Source organism: Phyllobates terribilis, unplaced genomic scaffold (genome assembly GCF_046119375.1).
Source record: "Phyllobates terribilis strain yellow unplaced genomic scaffold, ASM4611937v1 Scaffold_2__4_contigs__length_985480577, whole genome shotgun sequence".
In the NCBI taxonomy this organism is placed as follows: Eukaryota; Metazoa; Chordata; class Amphibia; order Anura; family Dendrobatidae; genus Phyllobates; species Phyllobates terribilis.
Window position 1 is genome coordinate 359,626,428 of NW_027362762.1, and position 23,398 is coordinate 359,649,825.

Sequence of the window (23,398 nt, forward strand, 5' to 3'; positions counted from 1 at the left end):
TATCTCACCATCCACTACTGCTTCCAACATGAGACTATCATCATTTTATAGACAACCATCTTAGCTATCTCATACATAAATTTGACCTGCATCTATTTAGCATATGATTAGTTATGCAGATTCTTGTCACGTCACTGCATTGTTACTGTTCTACTCCTAAAAATGTAAATTTTTATTTTTAGTATTTTGTTACTATTTTGTAAATCCACAGATTGCACATGGATGACAAGTGAGAAAAAGTTTTCTGAATATTCTGTATGAAACTGATGATTTTTTATATGGTCATGTGAACTAAGCATAAAATTGAAGTTTGCAGTATTGTCCATTGCTTTTATGTCATAATTAAGGACGGTTTGGCGGTTTGAAATGTGTTTTTTTTTACCTTTTTTGGAGTTAAAAGAATATTTTAAGCATGTATCAATAAAGAAATAAAAAGCTTTTGCAGGAATGTTGGAGCACATGTGTTTTTTCCATAGCTAACATGTAAGATAGAAACATTAAAAAAACAAAGTCATTTCTAAGACTTTTTAAACAATTTTATTTTTGTACACATGTTAAACATAGTTAAAGAATTATCCATTTTAGTTATTTACAATATATCACATTTTCTTTCAGTTTCTTTTTGTTCTCCTTATTTTAAATTTTGGAAACTTTGTACTTTTTTCCATTTATATATTCTTTAAACTGTGCCAGTTTTATTTTAATATTAAAAACAAAGCAAATACTCTAAAAATGTCATGTTTTATAGACTTCCCAATTATGTTTTTTTCATGTTTGCTAAATTAGGTCCAAATATACAGCTGTTTGCTATCAGTAATAGAGTTGTTAAAGGGGTTGTCCACTACTTTCACATTGATGCCCTATCCATAGGATAGGGCATCAATGTATAATCGTCAGGGGTCCCTCACCTGGCACCCCCGCCGATCAGCTGTTATCGGAAGTGCTTGCCTGCGGTGCTTGGCTGTCAAGTTGTAGTGGCCGGTGCTTGTTACTGCACATCCGCCTCTCATTCAATTGAATGGGAGGCGGATGTGCAGTACCCCGCGGCAGCCACTACAGATGGACAGCCAAGCACCACAGGTAAGGATGTCGCCGGCACCGATAACAGCTGATTGGCGGGGGTGCCACGTGCAGGACCCCGGCCGATCATACTTAGGACATCAATGTGAAAGTAGTGGACAACTTCTTTAACAATACTGGTTGTAACTTCTGGGAAGATGATGATAATGTTTTATTTTATAGTAGAATATGGGAAGGAAGTTCTTGCCCTGAGTCATCAAACAGTTTTCACCAGAATTCTGTTGTAAAACTATTTGAAATGTTGAAAATCTTTTGCACAACCTGTAATGTCATATTTATGCCAGTCGTGGAGAGCTCCGAGAACTTTTTGAACTTTTTGAAAAGTGGTCACAGCTTAGTTGGCAGAGAGCAGAGAGCATGTCCAAGCTTGTCCAGCAAATGTATTATAATATACACTACAAAAGTGGTGTAAATTATGACACTACCTACTGAGTGACAACTTTCTGCCCATGTACACTGTACACAGAAAGCTGTCAATCAGTGGTAGGGATGGAGTTATACAGATCTCATGAATATGCGTAACAACCTGGCTGCAGATTTACTAGTCCTCTAGTGATAATCCCCTGCTGATAAAACAGTAATTTTAGCAAAACTACACTAAGCAGCGTAGTAAGTGACACATCGCTGTAAATAGGGTTGCTGTCTTTACATTACACTCCTCTCAGATTAGATGTTAAAAACTTGACGACAGATTCCCTTTAATAGAACTTCTAATTAAGTGCTAGTAGTGCATATGTGGGATCACCTATCTAACCCCTTCAAGACCTTGCGATTCTCCGTTTTTGCGTTTTTTTACCACCTTTTTCCCCCAGAGCCATAACTTTTTATTTTTCCATCAATATAGCTGTATGAGGACTTGTTTTTTGTGGGATGACTTGTACTTTTGAATGATACCATTGATTTTACCATGTAGCATACTGGAAAACAGGAAAAATATTCCAAATGGGGTGAAATTGCAAAAAAGTGCATTTCCACAATTGTTTTTTGCTTTTTTATTTACCATGTTCACTAAATGCAAAAACTGACCTGCCATTATTATTCTCCAGGTCATTACGAGTTCACAGACTCCAAAGATGTATAGCTTCTTTTTAATTTAAGTGTTGAAAAAAAATACAAATTTTGTAAGAAAAAAATAAAAATATTGCCATTTTCTGAGTCCTGTAGCGTCTCCATTTTTTGTGATCTGGGGCTGGGTGAGAATTTTTTTTTTTTCGCACCGAGCTGATGTTTTTATTGGTACCATTTTGGGGTAAATACATTTCTGAATGCAGCGATACCAAATATGTATATTTTTTATATTTTTTAATTGTTTTATTTTGAATGGGGCAAAAGGTTGGCGATTTGAACTTTTACATTTTTCTAATTTTTTTTAAAACATTTTTTCTTACTTTTAACTTGCTTCAATAGTCCCCTTAGGAGACTTCAAGCTGCAATCTTCCGATCGCCTGTGCTAAATATAGCAAGGCTTCATCCCTGCTGTGTGTAGCATAAATCATGATCGCCTGTGAACGCCGGCCATGGGCCTTCAATCATTGGAGGTTCACAATGACAGCCACGGGGGTTTTCTGCAGACCTTCAGGTGTCATCGGCACACTGGCATCGGCAGACCTTTAGGTGTATCGGCACACTGTAATCACCTGGCAGGGGCGCCGATGGGAGTGTCTTATGACGCACTTCCAGCTCGTGTGAGTTAAATGCAGCTGTCAGAGATTGACAGAGGCATTTAAATTGTTAAAAGCCGCAGATGGATCGCGATTCCACCCTTGACTTTTAGGTTGAGTTCACACGATGCGTATTTTATGCGTTTCCGCAGCGTTTTTGCAGTTGCATAAACGCCGCGGAAACGCATGAAAAACGCATGGTAGAAGGGAAGCAATGTTCCCCAATGGAAATCCGCATGTGCTGTGCCCATGATGCGGATTTTTCCGCAGCGTGAACGCTGCGGTCAAAAATCCGCAGCATGTCAACTAATTTTGCGGAAACGCGGCGATTTCGCCGCCATTGACTTGCATTAGAATGCGCCAATTCTGCAAGACAGCATCTGTACTTGCGCTATTGGCGCGTTCTAATATGCGGATGGTACCCGAGTGTGGAGGAGAGGAGAGTCTCATCCACACCCAGGTACCATTAAAAAAAGCTGTAAAAACAAGAATAAAATAAAAAATAAATGTATTCTTACCTTCTGTCGGCCCGCGCAGCGCTCCCGCTTGGTTCCCGGCACTTGCAGTGAGTTGTAGGACCTGCGCTGACGTCAGAGTCATGTGACGGGTCACGTGACGCTGACGTCGGCAGGTCTTTCAATTCAAAGTTGCCGGCAGCCGGAAACTTTGTAAAGCAGGACAGCGCGGGCCATCGGAGGTAAGTATATACACTCTCTCGGGTCACGCTATATAAATCCATGCTGTTTGCATGGATTTATATAGTTAGACCTAGTTGTCAAGCACTTTCCAGGTGATGCTAAAATCGCCTGGAAAGCGCTTGTCAATCTGCATGCGGAAACGCATGTGAATCTGCATGTGGATCCGCATGTATTCTGCAGGAAAAACGCATGCACAATCTGCATGCGTTTTTCCTGCCAGGGAGATGCAGAAATGATGCAGAAATTTTCTTCTTCATTTCTGCATCGTGTGCACATACCCTTAGAGGCACATGACAGCTGATCAAATCAGCTGTCATGTGCAGGGAAAGATGCGGGCTCAGCGCCAGAGCCCGCATCAAATTCAGGAACACAACCTTGGACGTACCTATACTGTACATCCAAAGTGGGGAAGGGGTTAAATTACCTCCAAATCAAAAGAAAAATCTCCAACATTTCTTTTAGACACAATTGTACCAAAAACAAGTTTTGACCCAACCATGATAGGTCCTTTTAATAGTGGATGAAAAATTAATTTATATGATTCTATATTTCATATTTTTCAGCACGTTGCTAAGTTGTTACAGGATTGGTATATAAGTTATTGTACCTGCTGCTATTTTCTGTCAATAAAACATTTTTCATTTTTTGCCAAAATAAATGTTTAGCATTTGGATTTGTAGGCCACTCCAAAATTGAGCTTGCACATATTTTCTTTCTTAGTCGCAGGTACTTGGAATTTTGCAGCACAGGCTGTAACAGTACAATGACAATTACATCCATATTTTCATCCATCAGTTTTTGCATGGCCAAGTAGAAAGCTGTTCGGAACTTTCCACTTTTTACATATTTTTTTGTAAGCACAAACACTGTCTTTTTGCTCTGATTGATGCTCTGCGCAATATTGTCAATGACAGCTTTCCCTGGCTCCCAGTCCCTTTCTTCTAAGCAGAGAAATATGTGTCTGTCCCCATTTTCCTCCAGCTGATGGCATAGGTCATTGTAAACCCAGTCACTGACATCAGAATCTTGGTCATCATAAGTGATAAACGCATCATAAAGGGTTTCTGAAATAACAATTTTGTTAGTTTTTAGCTTTGCCATGCACCAGTGATATATATACCATACATCCCAATAAAATAAATGATTTAGAACTGGTATTGCCATAATGAGAACAATTAATAAAAATGACAAAAAACAAAACATCATCGAAATAGCATCTGAGCTACAAGCTTGTATGTCAAAGCTTATTATACTTTTCTTTCTCAAGAAATCAGAAGAAGCACACGTAACATCAGTAGCCAATAGTGGAATTGCAACATTGTTGTTAGTTATCCACTGTAAAAAGTCAATAATTTCACAGGTGCAGTCAAATGGATTTCCTTCCAACCACAGGACTTTCAAAAAGTTATCATTTCCCGACAAAAATATTGATTTGTTTATTGAATGGATTTTGTTGTTGCTTAAATCAAGTTCAGTAAGGCTTGTGGTTTTATAAAGAAAGGAAGATGACAGTTCTGAAATCAGATTGTTGCGTAGTAAAAGTCTTTGCAAGGATGACGTGTATCTGAACAAGTTAGGCTCAACTGCTATCAGCCTGTTATCGCTCAGATCAAGAAATTTCAGATTTGTAAAGTGTTTTAATGTACTCCACTTCCATAACTCTAATCTATTGTTGTTTAGATATAATTGTGTTAGATTTGAAGGTAAATTGGCAACTATTAAGTCAGGAAGTTGTTCAAGATCATTAAAAGATATATCCAGGATTTGAAGACTGGAAAAATTCTTAAATATATACTTATAAAATTGATTACATTTTCCCCACATGATATTCAATTTGTTCCCAGAAAACCTTAATTCCTCTATACCACTTTCTTTAATGTGGAAATCAGTTAGGGTAGAAATTTTATTCCAACTCATATTTAACACTTTTAGACTATGGAGATTACCAATAAAATTTAAGTCATGAGTTACACCTTCAACTATAAAGAACTTAGTATTGTAACTTAAATCTAACACTTGTAGTTTTGTCAATTCCATAAATGCATTGGAGGAATCAAAATCTAATTTGTTGTAAGATAAATCCAAATATGTTAGATTTGGCATGTTAACAAACTCTGTCCCATTTAAACTTTGATCAATGCTATTATGGGAAAGATTCAAACATACTATGTCTGATAAGAAGTTAAATTCTACATTAGCAATAAAAAACATAGTATTGTAGCTAAGATCTAATGTTTTTCCATATAAAATACACATAGGCTTGATGATTTGGTTAGACCACCTGTTATTGACTAAAGAGTACTCAATTGAATTATCTAATGTATTGTATGTGGAATCATCATAGTTAGACCGTCTATTCAACTTTAGAAGTTTTTCAAAATTTTCATTTTGATTTGTTTTTGCAATATATGGAGTTATTCTATTTTCAGACAAATATATCATTGTTAAATTTCGAAAATTATGAAACACCTTCAAATTAACTTGCTTAATAAAGTTTGTTCCAAAGTTTAAAACATTCAATGTTGTTATGTTTAATAATGGGACCAAGGTTATGTTAGTAAGTTTTTGAAAAACATAGCCTTGCAAATGTAATTCTTGGAGAGACATTAATTTTGAAAAATTGTCTGAAAGATTTAAATACTGGTAATAGGTTCTTATCTCATAATTGAACGACAAATCAAGTTTTTGAAGAGAAGATAAACTAAGCAAAAAATCACCTGATCCTATTTCTTTTGCTAAATAGTTTTTCTCTAAGTTCAAAAATTTCAGTTGTGTTAAGTTTTGAAACCAAATTCTCGGAACTGATGTCAGAGAAGTATTACCGAGGTTAAGCTCCACCAGGTTATTAAGGAACTGAAATGCATTAGGATGTATCTGTAATGATGACTTTCCAATGCAGGGTTTGCAGGGAAATGGTGCATTAAAGCATCTTGGACAATTACCACTCAGGTGAAGAATTTCTAGATTTGTTAGATTCATGAAATCTTCTTTTCCAATTGTGCTTATTAAATTATTTTTCAAATAAAGCACTTTTAAGGATGGAGGCAATTCTGGAGGAACCATGTTTAAGTTGTTAAATGATAGAGACAAGGTGGTCAATTTTTGCAGCCGAATAAATGCTCCTCCTTGAATGTCCAATTTCCCAGAACAGTTATTACCATAATAACAGTTGTGATCCAGATATAGTTTCTTCAGCTTTTTTATTTCAGAGAAATGTTCACTGCTGACTGAGACAATTTTATTATATTGTAAGCATAAGATACGCAATGAAACAGGCAGTTTACTTGGTATTGAAGGCAAATTATTGCTATTGATAAGCAATTTCTTGAGCTTGGTCTGATTGACAAAAGCTTCCTCATCTATAAAAAGAATTGTACCAACTGTATCACAGTTTATTTGATAGGAATTGAAGCTTAAATCCAGTTTTGTTAAATTAGTCCATTTCTGCAAAGCATATTTGTGCACAATTTGTATGCGATTGGTGCACAGCAGCAGCTCCACAGAGTCAGTTGAGTAGTTGATCGGAGGTGGAATAGATTTTAAGTGTCGTGCTTGACAATCAAAAAGCAATGATGTGTTCTTTTCTGTTATTGTGCATGGGTGAGTTCTGTTGTCCAGATTTGCAGCACAGGTTCCAAGAGAACAGCAGATTATAAAAAGAAAAGATGCTGGACTGAACAGCATGCTGAACATTTTGTGCTGCAAAGAATCACAACATAAAAAACAAAGTCAACTCTATAAAATGATAAATGGCTTAAAGCAAAACAATGCATTATCTATATAAAGTATTTACTTACTTTTTTGCTCCTAGAGTTACTCAGATGACCATTAATGTAACAGTGCCTTTTATGTTTGTTTCATTTTTACTGTCAGTGAGGATCTTGTTAACATTTCTGTATCATTTCCCTTTTTATGATACAATGTTTATTTATAGTGCTATACTGACACCTATAGGCTTTACAAACTAATTGCTTTTTGGAATTATTGCCTTCCATTCACTTATAATTTCTAATTATAATAACATCAGTCATGTATTTCATGCCTTTTACTTGAGCCGTGAACTGAAAACTTTTTGCTACTTCTTATGTGACCTTGTGATATACAATGCTAACGGTTTGAGACATGTACACCGCTCAAAAATCTTGCATGACCACTCAAAAAATTCTGGAATAATATCCTGGTTTATTTCCATAAATATGTACATAATATTGCTAGCTGTTTTCCTATCATTATTTTATTTGTTTTATATACATTATAGTTATATATTAGGGCAATAATATTTCTTTTGTATACATTTACAAAGAGGTATTGCTATAGAAAAGCCGGTCACATTGAAAATGTAATCTGATCTGTTGGCAGCATCATATAAATTAGGAGGTATTAAACAGATAAATATATAATAACATAATTAAGTGTAGCATATACAGTTGTGCTCAAAAGTTTACATACCTCGGCAGAATTTTTGCTTTCTTGGCCTTGTTTCAGAGAATATGAATGATAACAAAAAAGCTTTTCTCCACTCATGGTTATTGGTTGGGTGAAGCCATTTATTGTCAAACTACTGTTTTTCTCTTTTTAAATCTTAACAACAACCAAAAACATCCAAATGACCCTGATCAAAAGTTCAAAAGTTGCTGGTCTGAGTTCTTAATACCATGTATTGCCCCCTTTAACATCAATGACAGCTTGAAGTCTTTTGTGGTAGTTGTGGATGAGGTTCTTTATTTTCTCATATGGTAAAGCTGACCATTCTTCTTGACAAAAAGCCTCCAGTTCCTGTAAATTCCTGGGCTATCTAGCATGAACTGCACGCTTGAGATCTCCCCAGAGTGGCTCAATGATATTGAGGTCAGGAGACTGAGATGGCCACTCCAGAACCTTCACTTTGTTATGCTGCAGCCAATGACTGGTCGACTTGGCCTTGTGTTTTGGATTGTTGTCATGTTGGAACATCCAAGTACGTCCCATGCGCAGCTTCCAGGCTGATGAGTGCATATTTGCCTCCAGTATTTCCTGATAACGTGCTGCATTCATCTTTCCTTCAACTTTTACCAAGTTTCCTGTGCCTTTGTAGCTCACACATCCCCAAAACATCAGCGATCCACCTCCGTGCTTTACAGTAGGAATGGTGTTCCTTTCATCATAGGCCTTGTTGACCTCTCTCCAAATGTAATATTTATGGTTGTGGCCAAAAAGTTAAATTTTGGTCCCATCACTCCAAATTACCTTGTTCCACAGATTTTGAGGCTTGTCTCTGTGCTGTTTGGTGTATTGTAGACAAGATACTTTGTGGTATTTGTGCAGTAATGGCTTTCTTCTGGTGACTCAACCATGCAGACCATTTTTCTTCAAGTGTCTCCTTATTGTGCATCTTGAAACAGCCACACTGCTAGTTTTCAGAGAGTCCTTAATTTCAGCTGATGTTACTTGTGGGTTTTTCTTTGCATCCCGAACAATTTTCCTGGTTGTGGCCGAAATTTTTGTTGGTCTACCTGACCGTGGTTTGGTTTTTACAGAGCCCAGATTTTCCATTTGTTAATCACAGTTTGAACGCTGCTGACTGGCATTATCAATTCCTTGGATATCTTTTTTATCCCTTTCCTGTGTTATACAGTTCAACTACCTTTTCCCGTAGATCCATTGACAATTCTTTTGCTTTCCTCATGACTCACAATCCAAAAACGTCAGTAGCTGGATGAAAGATGCAAGAGACTGTCTGGATCCCAGAAACTCACTCAGCTTTTATGTACACACATAGATTAAAAGCAAACAGGTCACAGGTGAGGATGTTACTGTTAGAACCCTCCTGTTTGTTTTTTTGCATCTTGTGTTTTGCGGTCACGTGACCATCTGCCTTTATATACCAGCTCCGCCCTTTTGGCTGTGCTGGACTTCAGTGTTTGACTGTTTCTCTAGCCAGGTGCTTCGGTGCCTTTCTCTGTCAGTTCGCTTGGTCCTTCTGGGACCTCTAGTACCTTTTTGTCAGTTTGTCTTTTTGTGTTCTGCAACAACTTCTCTGCTTAGGAGGTGTCCCATTTTTGTCCCAGTCCTTAGTTCTTTTAGGGACCCCTCCCCTTATGCTATAGGTCTTCGTTCAGACTAGCCGAGGACAAAGGCGGGTCTGTTCGCTAGGAACAGGCAGCCCACTACATCATAGGGATACAGCTTAGTCTTACTGTAGGGACAGCTTTCCCCTATCTTTCCTTAGTACTTGTTGCAGAACATAACAGTAAGTCCAGCCCAAAAAAAAATTAAAGGAAATAAATTCGGGGATCAGTATGGTTTCCGTCCAGGAGTTGGCTCAACGCCTGCAGGGATTGTCTCTGAAGGTGGCCGAGCTCCAGCAACACATGAGTAGCTGTTCTGAAGTGCATTTTGTGGAACCCAAGGTAGTACTGCCTGATGTTTTTTATGATAAACAGCAAGATTTTTTTTCCTTTAACAATGCTTGTTTGTTATATTTTCGTTTGAGACCATGGTCCTCTGGGAATGAATCACAGCGCATTGGTTTTATTATGTCACTTTTGCACAAAGAACCACAGGGGTGGGCCTTTTCTCTCCAAACTAATGATCCATGGAGATCAAATTGTCGGCTCAAATTGTTAGCGGATATCATGTTGCATTTGGAGAGTCCCTGTGTGCCCAAACATTGGAGCTCCCCCACAAGTGACCCCATTTTGGAAACTAGACCCCCCAAGGCACCTATCTAGATGAATAGTGAGCACTTGGAACCCCAGGTGCTTCACAAATTGATTCATAAAAATGAAAAAGTGTTTTTTTTTTCACTTTTTCATTATTACGAATCAATTTGTGAAGCACCTGGGGGTTCCAAGTGCTCACTATGCATCTAGAAAGGTGCCTTGGGGGGTCTAGTTTCCAAAATGGGGTCACTTGTGGGGGAGCTCCAAAGTTTGGGCACAGAGGGGCTCTCCAAACGCAATGTGGTGTCCGCTAACAATTTGAGCCGATTTTCCATTCAATTTGTTAGCGGATACCATGTTGCATTTAGAGAGTCCCTGTGTGCCCAAACATTGGAGCTCCCCCACAAGTGACCCCATTTTGGAAACTAGACCCCCCAAGGCACCTATCTAGATTCATAGTGAGCACTTGGAACCCCTAGGTGCTTCACAAATTGATTCGTAAAAATGAAAAAGTGGTTTTTTTTTTCACTTTTTCATTATTACGAATCAATTTGTGAAGCACCTGGGGGTTCCAAGTGCTCACTATGCATCTAGAAAGGTGCCTTGGGGGGTCTAGTTTCCAAAATGGGGTCACTTGTGGGGTAGCTCCAAAGTTTGGGCACAGAGGGGCTCTCCAAACGCAATGTGGTGTCCGCTAACAATTTGAGCCGATTTTCCATTCAATTTGTTAGCGGATACCATGTTGCATTTAGAGAGTCCCTGTGTGCCCAAACATTGGAGCTCCCCCACAAGTGACACCATTTTGGAAACTAGACCCCCCAAGGCACCTATCTAGATGCATAGTGAGCACTTGGAACGCCTAGGTGCTTCACAAATTGATTCGTAAAAATGAAAAAGTGTTTTTTTTTCCACTATTTCATTATTACGAATCAATTTGTGAAGCACCTGGGGGTTCCAAGTGCTCACTATGCATCTAGAAAGGTGCCTTGGGGGGTCTAGTTTCCAAAATGGGGTCACTTGTGGGGGAGCTCCAAAGTTTGGGCACAGAGGGGCTCTCCAAACGCAATGTGGTGTCCACTAACAATTTGAGCCGATTTTCCATTCAATTTGTTAGCGGATACCATGTTGCATTTAGAGAGTCCCTGTGTGCCCAAACATTGGAGCTCCCCCACAAGTGACCCCATTTTGGAAACTAGACCCCCAAAGGCACCTATCTAGATGCATAGTGAGCACTTGGAACCCCTAGGTGCTTCACAAATTGATTCGTAAAAATAAAAAAATGGTTTTGTAAATTTTGTTGGAAAAATGAGAAATCGCTGGTCAACTTTTAACCCTTATAGCTCCCTAACAAAAAAAAATTTTGGTTCCAAAATTGTGCTGATGTAAAGTAGACATGTGGGAAATGTTATTTATTAACTCTTTTGTGTGACATATCGCTCTGATTTCAGGGCTTAAAAATTCAAATTTCGAAAATTGCAAAATTTTCAAAATTTTCGCCAAATTTCCATTTTTTTCACAAATAAACGCAAGTGATATCGAAGAAATTTTTCCACAATCATGAAGTACAATATGTCACGAAAAAACAATCTCAGAATCAGGGGGATCCGTTGAAGCGTTCCAGAGTAATTACCTCATAAAGTGACAGTGGTCAGAATTGTAAAAATTGGCCCGGTCATTAACGTGCAAACCACCCGCGGGGCTTAAGGGGTTAAGGTCTGTAGAAATTTTTTTTTTCTGTTATGGGGCTATTATATAACGATCCTGATCGAATCTCATCTGCTGAGGCAGAACTCAGGCGTTTGAATCAGGGGTCAGGTGATGTTGAAAATTATTGCACACACTTCAGAAGATGGGCCTCAGAAGTTAAATGGAATGATCCAGCTCTGAAATGTCTATTTCTTGCTGGTCTGAGTGAAAGGTTTTGGATTTGCTAATTGCATTCCACGCACCTGAGACTCTGCAGGATGCCATGCAGTTAGCTGTTCGTGTGGATAGGAGACTGAGATTTAGACAGAATGAGGTAAAGACTCCAATAATGCCAGGTCCTAGTTCCCAGAAAATCTGCTCTTACAGCGGAGAACCGATGCAGGTTGGGGCGAAGTTGCTCCCCTCTCAGGAAAAAGAATGGAGGTTCGCCGAGGGATTGTGTTTTTATTGTGGTAAAGCTGACCATTTGATTAAGTATTGTGAGCTTCGTTTAAGTAAAGAAAAAAAAAAGTCAGGTACGCCCGTATAGCTTGTTTACGCTCTGCAGGAGTATTTCTTTCTGGGAGTACTACTTTGCAGGGAGATTTGATTGAATTTCAGATATTTGTGGATTGTGGTTGAACACTTAATGTAATTGATAAAGGGTTTTTGGAAAACCTTAAATTGAAATCCAAATGTTTGTCATCACCTATTTCTGTGATTGCAATTGATAACACTCCCTTGAAATGTATTACTCACAAGGTTGCTGCATTTCCCCTCACTATCAGTGGAGTTCACCAAGAAATTTTGGACTTGGTTGAATTAGATAATTTACCCTCTCCAGTCGTTCTAGGATTGCCTTGGTTAAAACTGCACAATCCTTTGCTGGACTGGTCTACTAATGTGATTAAGTCTTGGAGTCCGAAGTGCTATGATAAATGTTGTAATGGTCGCATTGCGGCATTGGAAAAAGGGGAATTACCTGTACCTATTCAAGATTTTTGGAGGGTTTTTCCAGAGGAGGAGTCGCAATTTTTACCTCCTCATAGGGATTATGATTGCGCCATTGAGTTTCTTCCTGGAGCTACTCTTCCCAAGAGTCGCTTGTTTAATCTGACTATCCCTGAAAGAAAGGCCTTGGAGGAGTACATACAGACTAGCCTGGCTGCTGGTCACATTAGACCTTCTAAGTCGCCTGTGGCAGTTGGATTTTTCTTTGTTAAAAAAAAGGACGGGGGTTTACGTCCATGTCTGGATTTTCATGAAATTAATAAGATTACCTTACGCAATTCCTACCCATTGCCGTTAATTCCTGACTTGTTTAACCAGTTGGTGGGGGCCAAGTGATTCTCTAAAATTGATCTCCGGGGGGCGCATACAATTTGTTACGAATGAAGGAGGGTGATGAATGCAAAACTGCTTTTAACACTCCGGTAGGTCATTTTGAGAATCTGGTGATGCCTTTTGGTCTTACCAATGCACCTGCATTTTTTCAGAACCTTATTAATGACATCCTGAGACCTTGGATTGGTAAGAATGTGGTTGTGTATTTAGATGACATTTTGATTTATTCACCAGATCTAGAGTCCCATTGGCAGAGTGTACGTGAAGTTTTGCAGTTGTTGAGTAATAATTCACTCTTTGCTAAGCTGGAGAAATGTGAGTTTGCTGTGCAGAAAATTAGTTTTTTGGGCTACATTGTCTCCAGCGAGGGCTTTGAGATGGACCCGGTGAAGGTTCAGGCTGTGCAGGAATGGCCTAGGCCTATTGGTTTGAAATCTATACAGAGGTTTTTGGGTTTTGCCAATTATTACAGGAAATTCATTAAGAATTTTTCTGTAATTGTTAAGCCTCTGACCGATCTCACGAGGAAAGGTGCCAATGCTGTCCAGTGGACTACTGAGGTCATTGAAGCATTTGAGTATCTCAAAGAGACATTCAGTTCTGCCCCTATCCTTATGCTGCCTGATGAGAACAAGCCTTTTTTGGTCTAGGTCGATGCTTCATCGGTGGGGGTCGGAGCAGTTTTGTCTCAGGAGAACAAGGATGGAGTACATCCTTGTGCCTTGTTTTCGAAAAAAATTTCGGAAGCCAAACTGAATTATGATGTTGGAAATCGGGAGTTGCTGGCTATTAAACTCGCATTTGAACATTGGCGTCATTTTTTGGAAGGCGCTAGATTTCCTGTTCAGGTTTTCACAGATCATAAGAATTTGGTCTATATGGATGTTGCCAAGCGCTTGAATGCCCGTCAAGCTAGGTGGGCACTTTTTTTTTCTCGGTTTCATTTTTCTGTTACCTATATCCCTGGTACTAAGAATGTTAAAGACGATGCTTTATCTCGCAGCTTCTCTACTACGGTTGCTGCCGAGGAGGAGGAGAGCATTTTGCAGAAAGGAGTTGTGGTGGCGGCATTGGACTCCGTTTTGGAGAATGGGATTCTGAAAGCTCAAGATGATGCTCCATCTAACACTCCCCATGGGAGGTTGTTCATGCCTAGAGCCTTTAGGAGAGATTTGTTTGTGGAGTGTCATGAGTCTCGGTTGACAGGTCATTCAGGAATTTCGTAGACTAAGAGACTTATCAGTCGCAGTTTTTGGTGGCCTGGATGGCAGAAGGAAGTCATCAAGTGGGTGCGTCAATGTACTGTGTGTGCTAGGTCAAAGGCTTCACATACTCCTACGGTGGGATTGCTTTGCCCTCTGGAGGTTCCTAGTGCGCCTTGGACGCATCTCACAATGGATTTTATTACTGATCTTCCTGTGTCTGAGGGTTTTACTGTCATCTGGGTGGTCGTGGACCATTTTAGTAAGATGTGATTTGGTTCCATTCATTAAGTTGCCCTGCGCCAAGACATTCGCTAAGGTGTTTGTTAAGGAGATTGTCAAGCTCTATGGCATTCCCACGGATATTGTTTCTGATAGAGGACCTCAGTTTGTGGCTCGCTTTTGGCGTGCTTTTTGTGACAGGTTGGGAGTCCATTTGTCATTTTCGTCTGGGTATCATCCTGAGTCTAATGGACAGACTGAAAGAAAGAACCAGGATGTTGAACAGTTTTTGCGTTGTTTTGTGGCGGACAATCAAGAGGTGTGGTCTGAGTTTCGGCCTCTCGCAGAATTTGCTCTTAACAATCATGCATCATCCTCTGCTGGGTGTTCTCCTTTTTTTGTTGTACTGGGAGACATCCGTCTTTTGGTTCGTTCTCCAAATTGGGGTCGGCAGTGCCGGAGGAGGAGAATTTTTCTGGTGATTTGGAGAGAGTTTGGACTAATGTACATTGCAACTTTCAAGAGGCTAACAAGAAGTCCAAAAAGTATTTTGACAGGAAACGTAAGGAGGTTTTGTTTACTGTGGGTGACATGGATTGGTTGTCCTCAAAGAACCCGCGGTTGAGGATTCCCTCTAAAAAACTGGGTCCTAAGTCTGTGGTTCCATTTAAGGTGCTTCAGGTTGTTAACTCGTCTGCTGTTAGGTTGGATGTCCCTACTTCCTGGAAGATTAATCCTGTGTTTCATGTTTCCTTGTTGAAAAAGGCTGATGTGTCAGATAGGGATGCCACTGTCACAGTTCCTCCTGTGGTGGAAGACGGCGAATATGAAATTTCTCGTATCTTGAATCCTAGATGGCATAGAGGGAGATTACAATATCTTGTCTCCTGGAAGGGTTTCGGTCCCGAAGACAACTCCTGGGTAAGGACGGATGATGTCTCTGCACCTAGGCTAGTTAAAGCTTTCCACAAGAGGTTTCCGGATAGGCCTGGAGGATCCGGAGGATCCTCATAAAAGAGGGGGTACTGTTAGAACCCTCCTGTTTGTTTTTTTCCATCTTGTGTTATGCGGTCACGTGACCATCTGCCTTTATATTCCAGCTCCGCCCTTTTGGCTGTGCTGGACTTCAGTATTTGACTGTTTCTCTAGCCTGGTGCTTCGGTGCCTTTCTCTGTCAGTTAGCTTGGTCCTTCTGGGACCTCTAGTACCTTTTTTGTCAGTTTGTCTTTTTGTGTTCTGCAACAACTTCTCTGTTTAGGAGGTGTCCCATTTTTGTCCCAGTCCTTAGTTCTTTTAGGGACCCCTCCCGTTATGCTATAGGTCTTCGTTCAGACTAGCCGAGGACAAAGGCGGGTCTGTTCGCTAGGAACAGGCAGCCCGCTACATCATAGGGATTCAGCTTAGTCTTAATGTAGGGACAGCTTTCCCCTATCTTTCCTTAGTACTTGTTGCAGATCATAACAGTTACCTTTAGTAGCCATTCAAACCCATTTGTGTCAAATTCTGAGCATGTTATCAGGCCAAAATCACCAAGGTATGTGAACTTTTGATCAGGGTAATTTGGATGCTTTTGGTTGTCATTTTTTAGTTTGACAATAAATAGCTTCACCCAACCAATAACCATTAGTGGAGAAAAAGTTTTTTCGTTATCATTCATATTCTCTGAAACAAGGGCAAAAATTTTGCCGGGGTATGTAAACTTTTGAGCACAACTGTATGTATTTATTTAAATCTATGATCATTCTAGGCTTAGAAGTCCAGTAGGCAGTCCTATTATGTCATTTACAGCTTTCACTGTTTGTATACTCATATAGGTAAGGCTTTCAATCATTTATTATGTACGGCAGCATTATTGCATTACAGTAGTGTTTTCTTTTTACTTCCTCTTGCAGTAATAAGTAATAATTATTAATAATGTAATCAGAGACTACTTTTTAAATCTTCTCAGGCCCATTGTATGATTATCAGTGTCTATACAGACACTTCCTCTAGCCTGTTATATACTAATATTATCTACTTCTGTTTGACACTGCTTATTGCCTTGCTCTTTAAATTATCAATCTTTTATGATGTTTTGATGCCTTTGGTGAACTTTGGCTCTGCTTTTATCTCTCTCTGCTTTGTAGCACCCAATAGATATTTCTGCTCTGCCCAAATGTCAACTGGTAACTTCTATGAGAACAGCAACCTGGGATTGCAAAAACCCCTCAGACTCTGCACCGTACTTTAGTTACCACCATATTTGTAACAGCACTAAGGTTAATCTTTCAATGTACATCTGCATGAGAGAAACTTTACCACAAAATTATACATCTGATCAGCTCAGACTGTATTTTCAAAGCAGTAGTATAAGAAAAATTGTGGCTACAGCTCACCCCATCCAATATGTTTGTTGCTCAATCTGGTTCCTGGGCAATCCACTCCACTGTGCACGGATAAGGCTTGTGAGGTAACAGGCAGCTTTGTTTGAAGTGATAATAAAGGTTTTTCAATCTAGCAAAGGGTATTAAAAGCAAAATATTCTTTATTATGACTTCAATAAAATAGTAGCATGGGCATAGAAAAATATGTGATGTGGTTTGAATCTTGCTGACTCTTAATGGTAGATAAAATTGTATTTTTCAAAGGGACATGTTCATAACCATCATACCACTGCAGCCAATCACCAGACTGAGTGGCTCTGCAGCAATGGGAAATAATTCCTGCACTTTTCTAGTGGTCTCTTTTATCGTAATAAGTAAAATGTTTATTTAATAGATATCTAATGATACAGTAGGTGTGAACAAGAAATCTGTAATTAGTGATGAGTGAGCATGCTCGTCACTGCTCAACACCCGATCGAGCATCGGGATGCTTGGGTATGCTTGCTAATCGATCGAGTATCGAGGTGGCTCGAGTGCCATGCTCGAGTCCCCACCCTACATGTTTTGCGGCTCTTAGACAGCCGATAAACATGATGGGATTGCCTGCCATATACGGTAAAACTGTAGCTATGTTCGCTACTGGCTTTACTGTGATTGGCCGGCTGTCATCAGGTTTTATATAAGTCCCGGTGACGCGATGCTTGGCAGCACACTGTCCTCTGGAAGCAGTTGAGGGAGAGTTAATCTAGGAGTGAGAGATTAGATTAGATTAGATTAGAGCAGGCATATAGGCAGTCTTTAATTGCTATTGCAGTACTTGTATACCACTGCTGCATCATTAAAACAAAAGTTCTTTTCAGGCCTACATACTCTCCTTTCTCTAGTAAAACCGCTGTTACCTGCATTCAGTGTGGGGAAAGCAGGTAGAGGAGGGATAGTTTGGGATTAGGGTACATTCCCAAATTCAGTGTTTGTTTAGGCTTTGATGTGGCTGAATTTCCACATCAATCCCGCACCTCAGCTCACTTGCATTTTTCATTGCGTTTTTGCCGCATACATTTTTAACGCATGTGTGTTTGTCTATCTTTGGTATGTTATTAGATGAGCATAGATAAATAGATAGATATGGGTAGATAGATTTCTGTTAGATATATAATTAGTGCTTTGTGTGTAGATTAACCCTGATAAATACATGGAAAAAATGAAGTGGCATCCTCCCTTTTTTGATAATCAGCCAAGGTAAAGCTGACAACTACAGGCTTATATTATCAGCCTGGGAAGGTTCATGGCTATTTTGCCCTTCCGAGCCTAAAAATACAAGCCCGCAGCCGCCCCAGAATTGGCAGATTACATTAGATGCGCCAATTCTGGCACTTTGACCAGCTCTTCCCTATTGCTCTAGTGCGGAGGCAATTGGGGTAATGGTAGTTGGGTTTGATGACAGCTGTGATTTGTCAAAAATCATATCTGCCATCAAGCTCTGGGGTTAGTAATGGAGAGGTGGCTATCAGAAACCCCCATTACTAACCCAGTAATATAAAGAAAAACACACACACAGAAAATAACACTTTATTTGAATAAAGACTAAATAAATAAAGGCTCTCCCACACTATCCCTTGTTCACCAATTTATTGAGAAAAAAAAAATCCCATGCAGGTCCGCCATAATCCAATGAATCCGAAGTAGTCCAGAAAAAGATACCTGAAAAAACATAAAAAGACAGAAATAAAGACAAGAGACTGTCCTTTATTCGCCAATTTATTACCGGTACGTGTCACATTGATAGCACAGAGATGTCACACTTTATGTCATCCATGTGCATGTGTGCGGGAAGTATTGACATCCGTGCTGCCAAAGAAAACGAACATGTCCATGTGTGGGTCCATGTGTGAACACATGGACATGTGCGCAGCCCCATAGATTATAATGGATGTGCGAGTGTGTCTCCAGTCACCACACATACAGGAAACACTGATGTACCTGTGAAAGGGGCCAACTACAGGGTGTATTGGAGTCCCTCTTCCATGTAATTTTTGACAGTTCTTGCATTGTCCGCATAGGCTTTGAGTTTCAGAGTTCCTTCTTCACAAATTAAACAGGATTTGTCTTATCATGTCACACACACTGCATGTCCAGATTAGGTAGTAAAATGTTAAAATTACATGTACCGGTGAATACCAGTGGGTGTAGTCTTATTTCCCCCTCTACTATGTCATCTATTGTAGTCAGGGGTGGATTAAGAGTAGCCAGGGCCCCCGCGCAGTTTAGAAGACGCGCCTCCCCCCACACACACACAGGGACCGTATGTATCATGTGACATGTCCCATTTAATAAATCATGTGACAGGTTGAAAATGATTGCAATCACAAATTCTTTGGTATTATTCTCTTCATTTAATTTGTCTTCAATGAAAAAAACACAAAAAGAATTGTCCTAAAGCCAAATTGGATATAATTCCACACCAAACCTAAAAATGGGGGTGGACAAAAGTATTGGCACCGTTTGAAAAATCATGTGATGCTTCTCTAATTCGTGTAATTAACAGCACCTGTAACTTACCTGTGGCACCTAACAGGTGTTGGCAATAACTAAATCACACTTGCAGCCAGTTAACATGGATTAAAGTTGACTCAACCTCTGTCCTGTGTCCTTGTGTGTACCACATTGACCATGGAGAAAAGAAAGAAGACCAAAGAACTGTCTGAGGACTTGAGAAACCAAATTGTGAGGAAGCATGAGCAATCTCAAGGCTACAAGTCCATCTCCAAAGACCTGAATGTTCCTGTGTCTTCCATGCGCAGTGTCATCAAGAAGTTTAAAGCCCATGGCACTGTGGCTAACCTCCCTAGATGTGGTCGGAAAAGAAAAATTGACGAGAGATTTCAACGCAAGATTGTGTGGATGGTGGATAAAGAACCTCGACTAACATCCAAACAAGTTCAAGCTGCCCTGCAGTCCGAGGGTACAACAGTGTCAACCCGTACTATCCGTCGGCGTCTGAATGAAAAGAAACTGTATGGTAGGATACCCAGGAAGACCCCACTTCTTACTCCGAGACATAAAAAAGCCAGGCTGGAGTTTGCCAAAACTTACCTGAGAAAGCCTAAAATGTTTTGGAAGAATGTTCTCTTGTCAGATGAGACAAAAGTAGAGCTTTTTGGGAAAAAAAACAACATAGAGTGTACAGGAAAGAGGCATTCAAAGAAAAGAACACGGTCCCTACAGTCAAACATGGCAGAGGTTCCCTGATGTTTTGTGGTTGCTTTGCTGCCTCTGGCACTGGACTGCTTGACCGTGTGCATGGCATTATAAAGTCTGAAGACTACCAACAAATTTTGCAACATAATGTAGGGCCCAGTGTGAGAAAGCTGGGTCTCCCTCAGAGGTCATGGGTCTTCCAGCAGGACAATGATCCAAAACACACTTCCAAAAGCACTATAAAATGGTTTTAGAGAAAGCACTGGAGACTTCTAAGGTGGCCAGCAATGAGTCCAGACCTGAATCCCATAGAACACCTGTGGAGAGATCTCAAAATGGCAGTTTGGAGAAGGCACCCTTCAAATATCAGGGCCCTGGAGCAGTTTGCCAAAGAAGAATGGTCTATAATTCCAGCAGAGCATTGTAAGAAACTCATTGATGGTTACCGGAAGCGGTTGTTCGCAGTTATTTTGGCTAAAGGTTGTGCAACGAAGTATTAGGCTGAGGGTGCCAATACTTTTGTCCGGCCCTTTTTTTGAGTTTTGTGTGAAATGATCAATGATTTTATTTTTGCTTCATTCTCTTTTGTGTTTTTTCCTTGCAAGCAAATTAAATGAAGAGAATAATACCAAAGAATTTGTGATTGCAATCATTTTCAGGAAGAAACTGAGTATTATCTGACAGAATTGCAGGGGTGCCAATACTTTTGGCCAGCACTGTAGTCCCCACAATCAACAACCAAAGCGATCAACCTATGGAGCCCTTATACATGTAAACCATAACAAAAAAACCACTTAAAATTCTCTCTTTGTTTAGTTAATTTAAAAACCCAATACATGAAGACATAACTGCACCCAAAAATAAATGCACACACATTTGCACAGAAAAACAGTGATTTTAAAAAAAAGGGGGCAGAAATGAGGGGAGATGGGGACTAGTTTTGCCCTTCACAATGTGCTTCGTGACACCGGAAGTTGGCACCCTAAGATGAAATGGTATGGCGCCCCTGCTCCTCGTCGACTACCCCTATGTAGCCCTACCACTACTTTAACTGACCAGGCATCCTCAATTGGTGATCAGATAACATGTAACGAAAATATATAAATATATACAATACAGATACTAGTGGGCTGAGGGATATATATATATATACTGTATATATCATCAATATTTTTCTACAATCTGACCCAAAAAAACCCCTAGCAAAGTCTAAGAAGAAACATATATGATGTCCTTGTCAAACAAAGAATAACCCTTCAGATCATAGATGGCCGGTGAAGTGTCTGTGCAAATAAAGGGGTTGTCCACGACTTGGACAACCCCTTCTCATACCCCACGTTTCGCCCAAATAAAATAAAAAAGCATATACTCACCTCCCATGCCGATGCCATTTCCGCAGTGTTGACACTCACGGTTTTGGGGGTCTCATGCTGTTGTTACGACATGTGACCCTGGCGCCCAATATGCTCCACATAGCCCCTACATACAGTATGAGCCCCCACACAGCCCTGTACATCAGGGCCGGACTGGCCATCTGGCAATTCTGGCAAATGCCAGAAGGGCCTGTCTGGTTGTGGGCTGCCTTATCTGCTATGTTGTTAACAGAATCGACATCCTCAAATCATTCATACTGTTAACTGCTGTGACGGAGCTCAAAGTCGCTGGCTCCGTCACTTACCCTGGCAGGCCGTGGGTGTCCCTTCTGTCTGCAGTCTGCTGGAGGCCAGCACCAAGCAGGGGATATCGGAGGTGCAATGACGTCACTGCATTGTTCTGCCAGCATCCACTGCGAGAATGGATAGAAGAGGAGACAGATGCTGCAGAGGATGAGGAGTCTGGATTAGGTGAGTATAAGGAATTTTTTTTTATTTTTGGGGGGCTCTGGGGTACCATCACACTATATCGGGCTCTGTGAGTTGGACCACCATACTATATAGTGTACTGCTGGGGGGACCATGATACTACATAGGGGGCTGTTGGAGGGACCATCATGCTATATGGGGGACTGTGAGGTGGACCGTCATACTATATAGGGGGATATGAGGTGAACTATCATGCTATATGGGGGCAGTTGGGGGGTGCCATCATACTATATAGGGGCTGTGAGGTGTACCATCATAATATACAAGGAACTGTGGGGTGGACCATCATACTATATGAGGGTGTTGGGGGGACCATTATATTATATAGGGGCTGTTGAAGGGACCATCATACTATATGGGGGGGGCTATGAGGTGGACCATCATACTATATAGGGGGCTATGATGTGGACCATCATACTATATAGGGGGCTGTGGAAGGACCGACATACAGTATTGGGGTTATGGGGCATCTTCATAGCATATGGGGGATCTATCATACTGTGTGGGGTGGCTGTGGGGGACCATCTTACTGTGTAGGATGGCTGTGGTGGACATTATACTGTGTGGAGGTCTATGTGGTACATTTTACTATGTTGGGTACTGTGGTGATTATCATAGTGTATGGAATGGTTATGGGGAACATCATACTATATGGCGGCTGTGGGCTTTTCATACTGTACAGGGGGGTTTTGATGGACATCACACTTTATATAAGGGCCTGTGGTAGACATCATACTGTGTGAAGGTCTGTGGTGCCTCTCATACTGTATATTGGGGGCTGTGGTGGATACCATACTGCATGGGAGGCTGTGGTGACAATCTTACTGTGTGCGGTGCTGTGGGGCATCATACTTTGTGTAAGGTTTGTGGGGCAATCATAATGTGTGGGGTCATCATACTTTGTGGGAGCATAAGACTCTACGGGGGGTCATGAAAGGGGTATGAAAGTGAGTGAGATAAAGTGAAACCACTTAGGGGCTTCAGTAAGGGCAAAATAACTGTGCAAGTGCTGCAATACATTTCCTTCTCTGTTTCTTAAAAAGCTGTGAAATATGCTCTTCTTTGACTATGACGTGATATGACTTTTTTTATGGGGCTCCTGTTATTTCTATGTACGCCCCTGCTCAGGAGCCTTATTACAATAAATAGACACTGAGTGTGATTATTATAAGGAGGCACAATGGGGGGATCATTATCATTTTTAGGGGAAGCAAGGAGTAATTATTATTATTATTATTATTAATATAAGAAAGGACAGGGGATATTTTTATTATTATAAGGCGACATAGGGTCATTATTATAAGAGGTCAAGGGGGAGCATTATTAAAAGATTAAAAGGGAATTATTATAAGTCATCACAAGTTGTGGTTTGTGTAGAGGTGGGGGAATGTGAGGAGGGTTCTGGAAGATCAGTAAAGTGAAGATGTCTGTGTGTTACATT

At 40.3% G+C, this 23,398-nt stretch overlaps 1 protein-coding gene across 1 annotated transcript; it reads right to left on the reverse strand.

The window, feature by feature from the left end:
- Positions 1–514: 514 nt before the first annotated feature.
- LOC141209984 (toll-like receptor 8) lies at positions 515–7,325 on the reverse strand. Its single transcript, XM_073664695.1, has 2 exons — positions 7,237–7,325; positions 515–7,138 (listed from the first exon to the last, which is right to left on the reverse strand). Exon 2 carries the CDS (start codon positions 7,130–7,132, stop codon positions 4,010–4,012), a length of 3,123 nt encoding a protein of 1,040 aa, XP_073520796.1. The 5' UTR covers positions 7,133–7,138; positions 7,237–7,325; the 3' UTR covers positions 515–4,009.
- Between the last annotated feature and the right edge of the window lie 16,073 nt (positions 7,326–23,398).

What these genes read in the sequence shown, in the direction of transcription:
- LOC141209984 (XM_073664695.1), bottom strand. Translation starts at nt 7,132, where the DNA reads ATGTTCAGCATGCTGTTCAGTCCAGCATCTTTTCTTTTTATAATCTGC.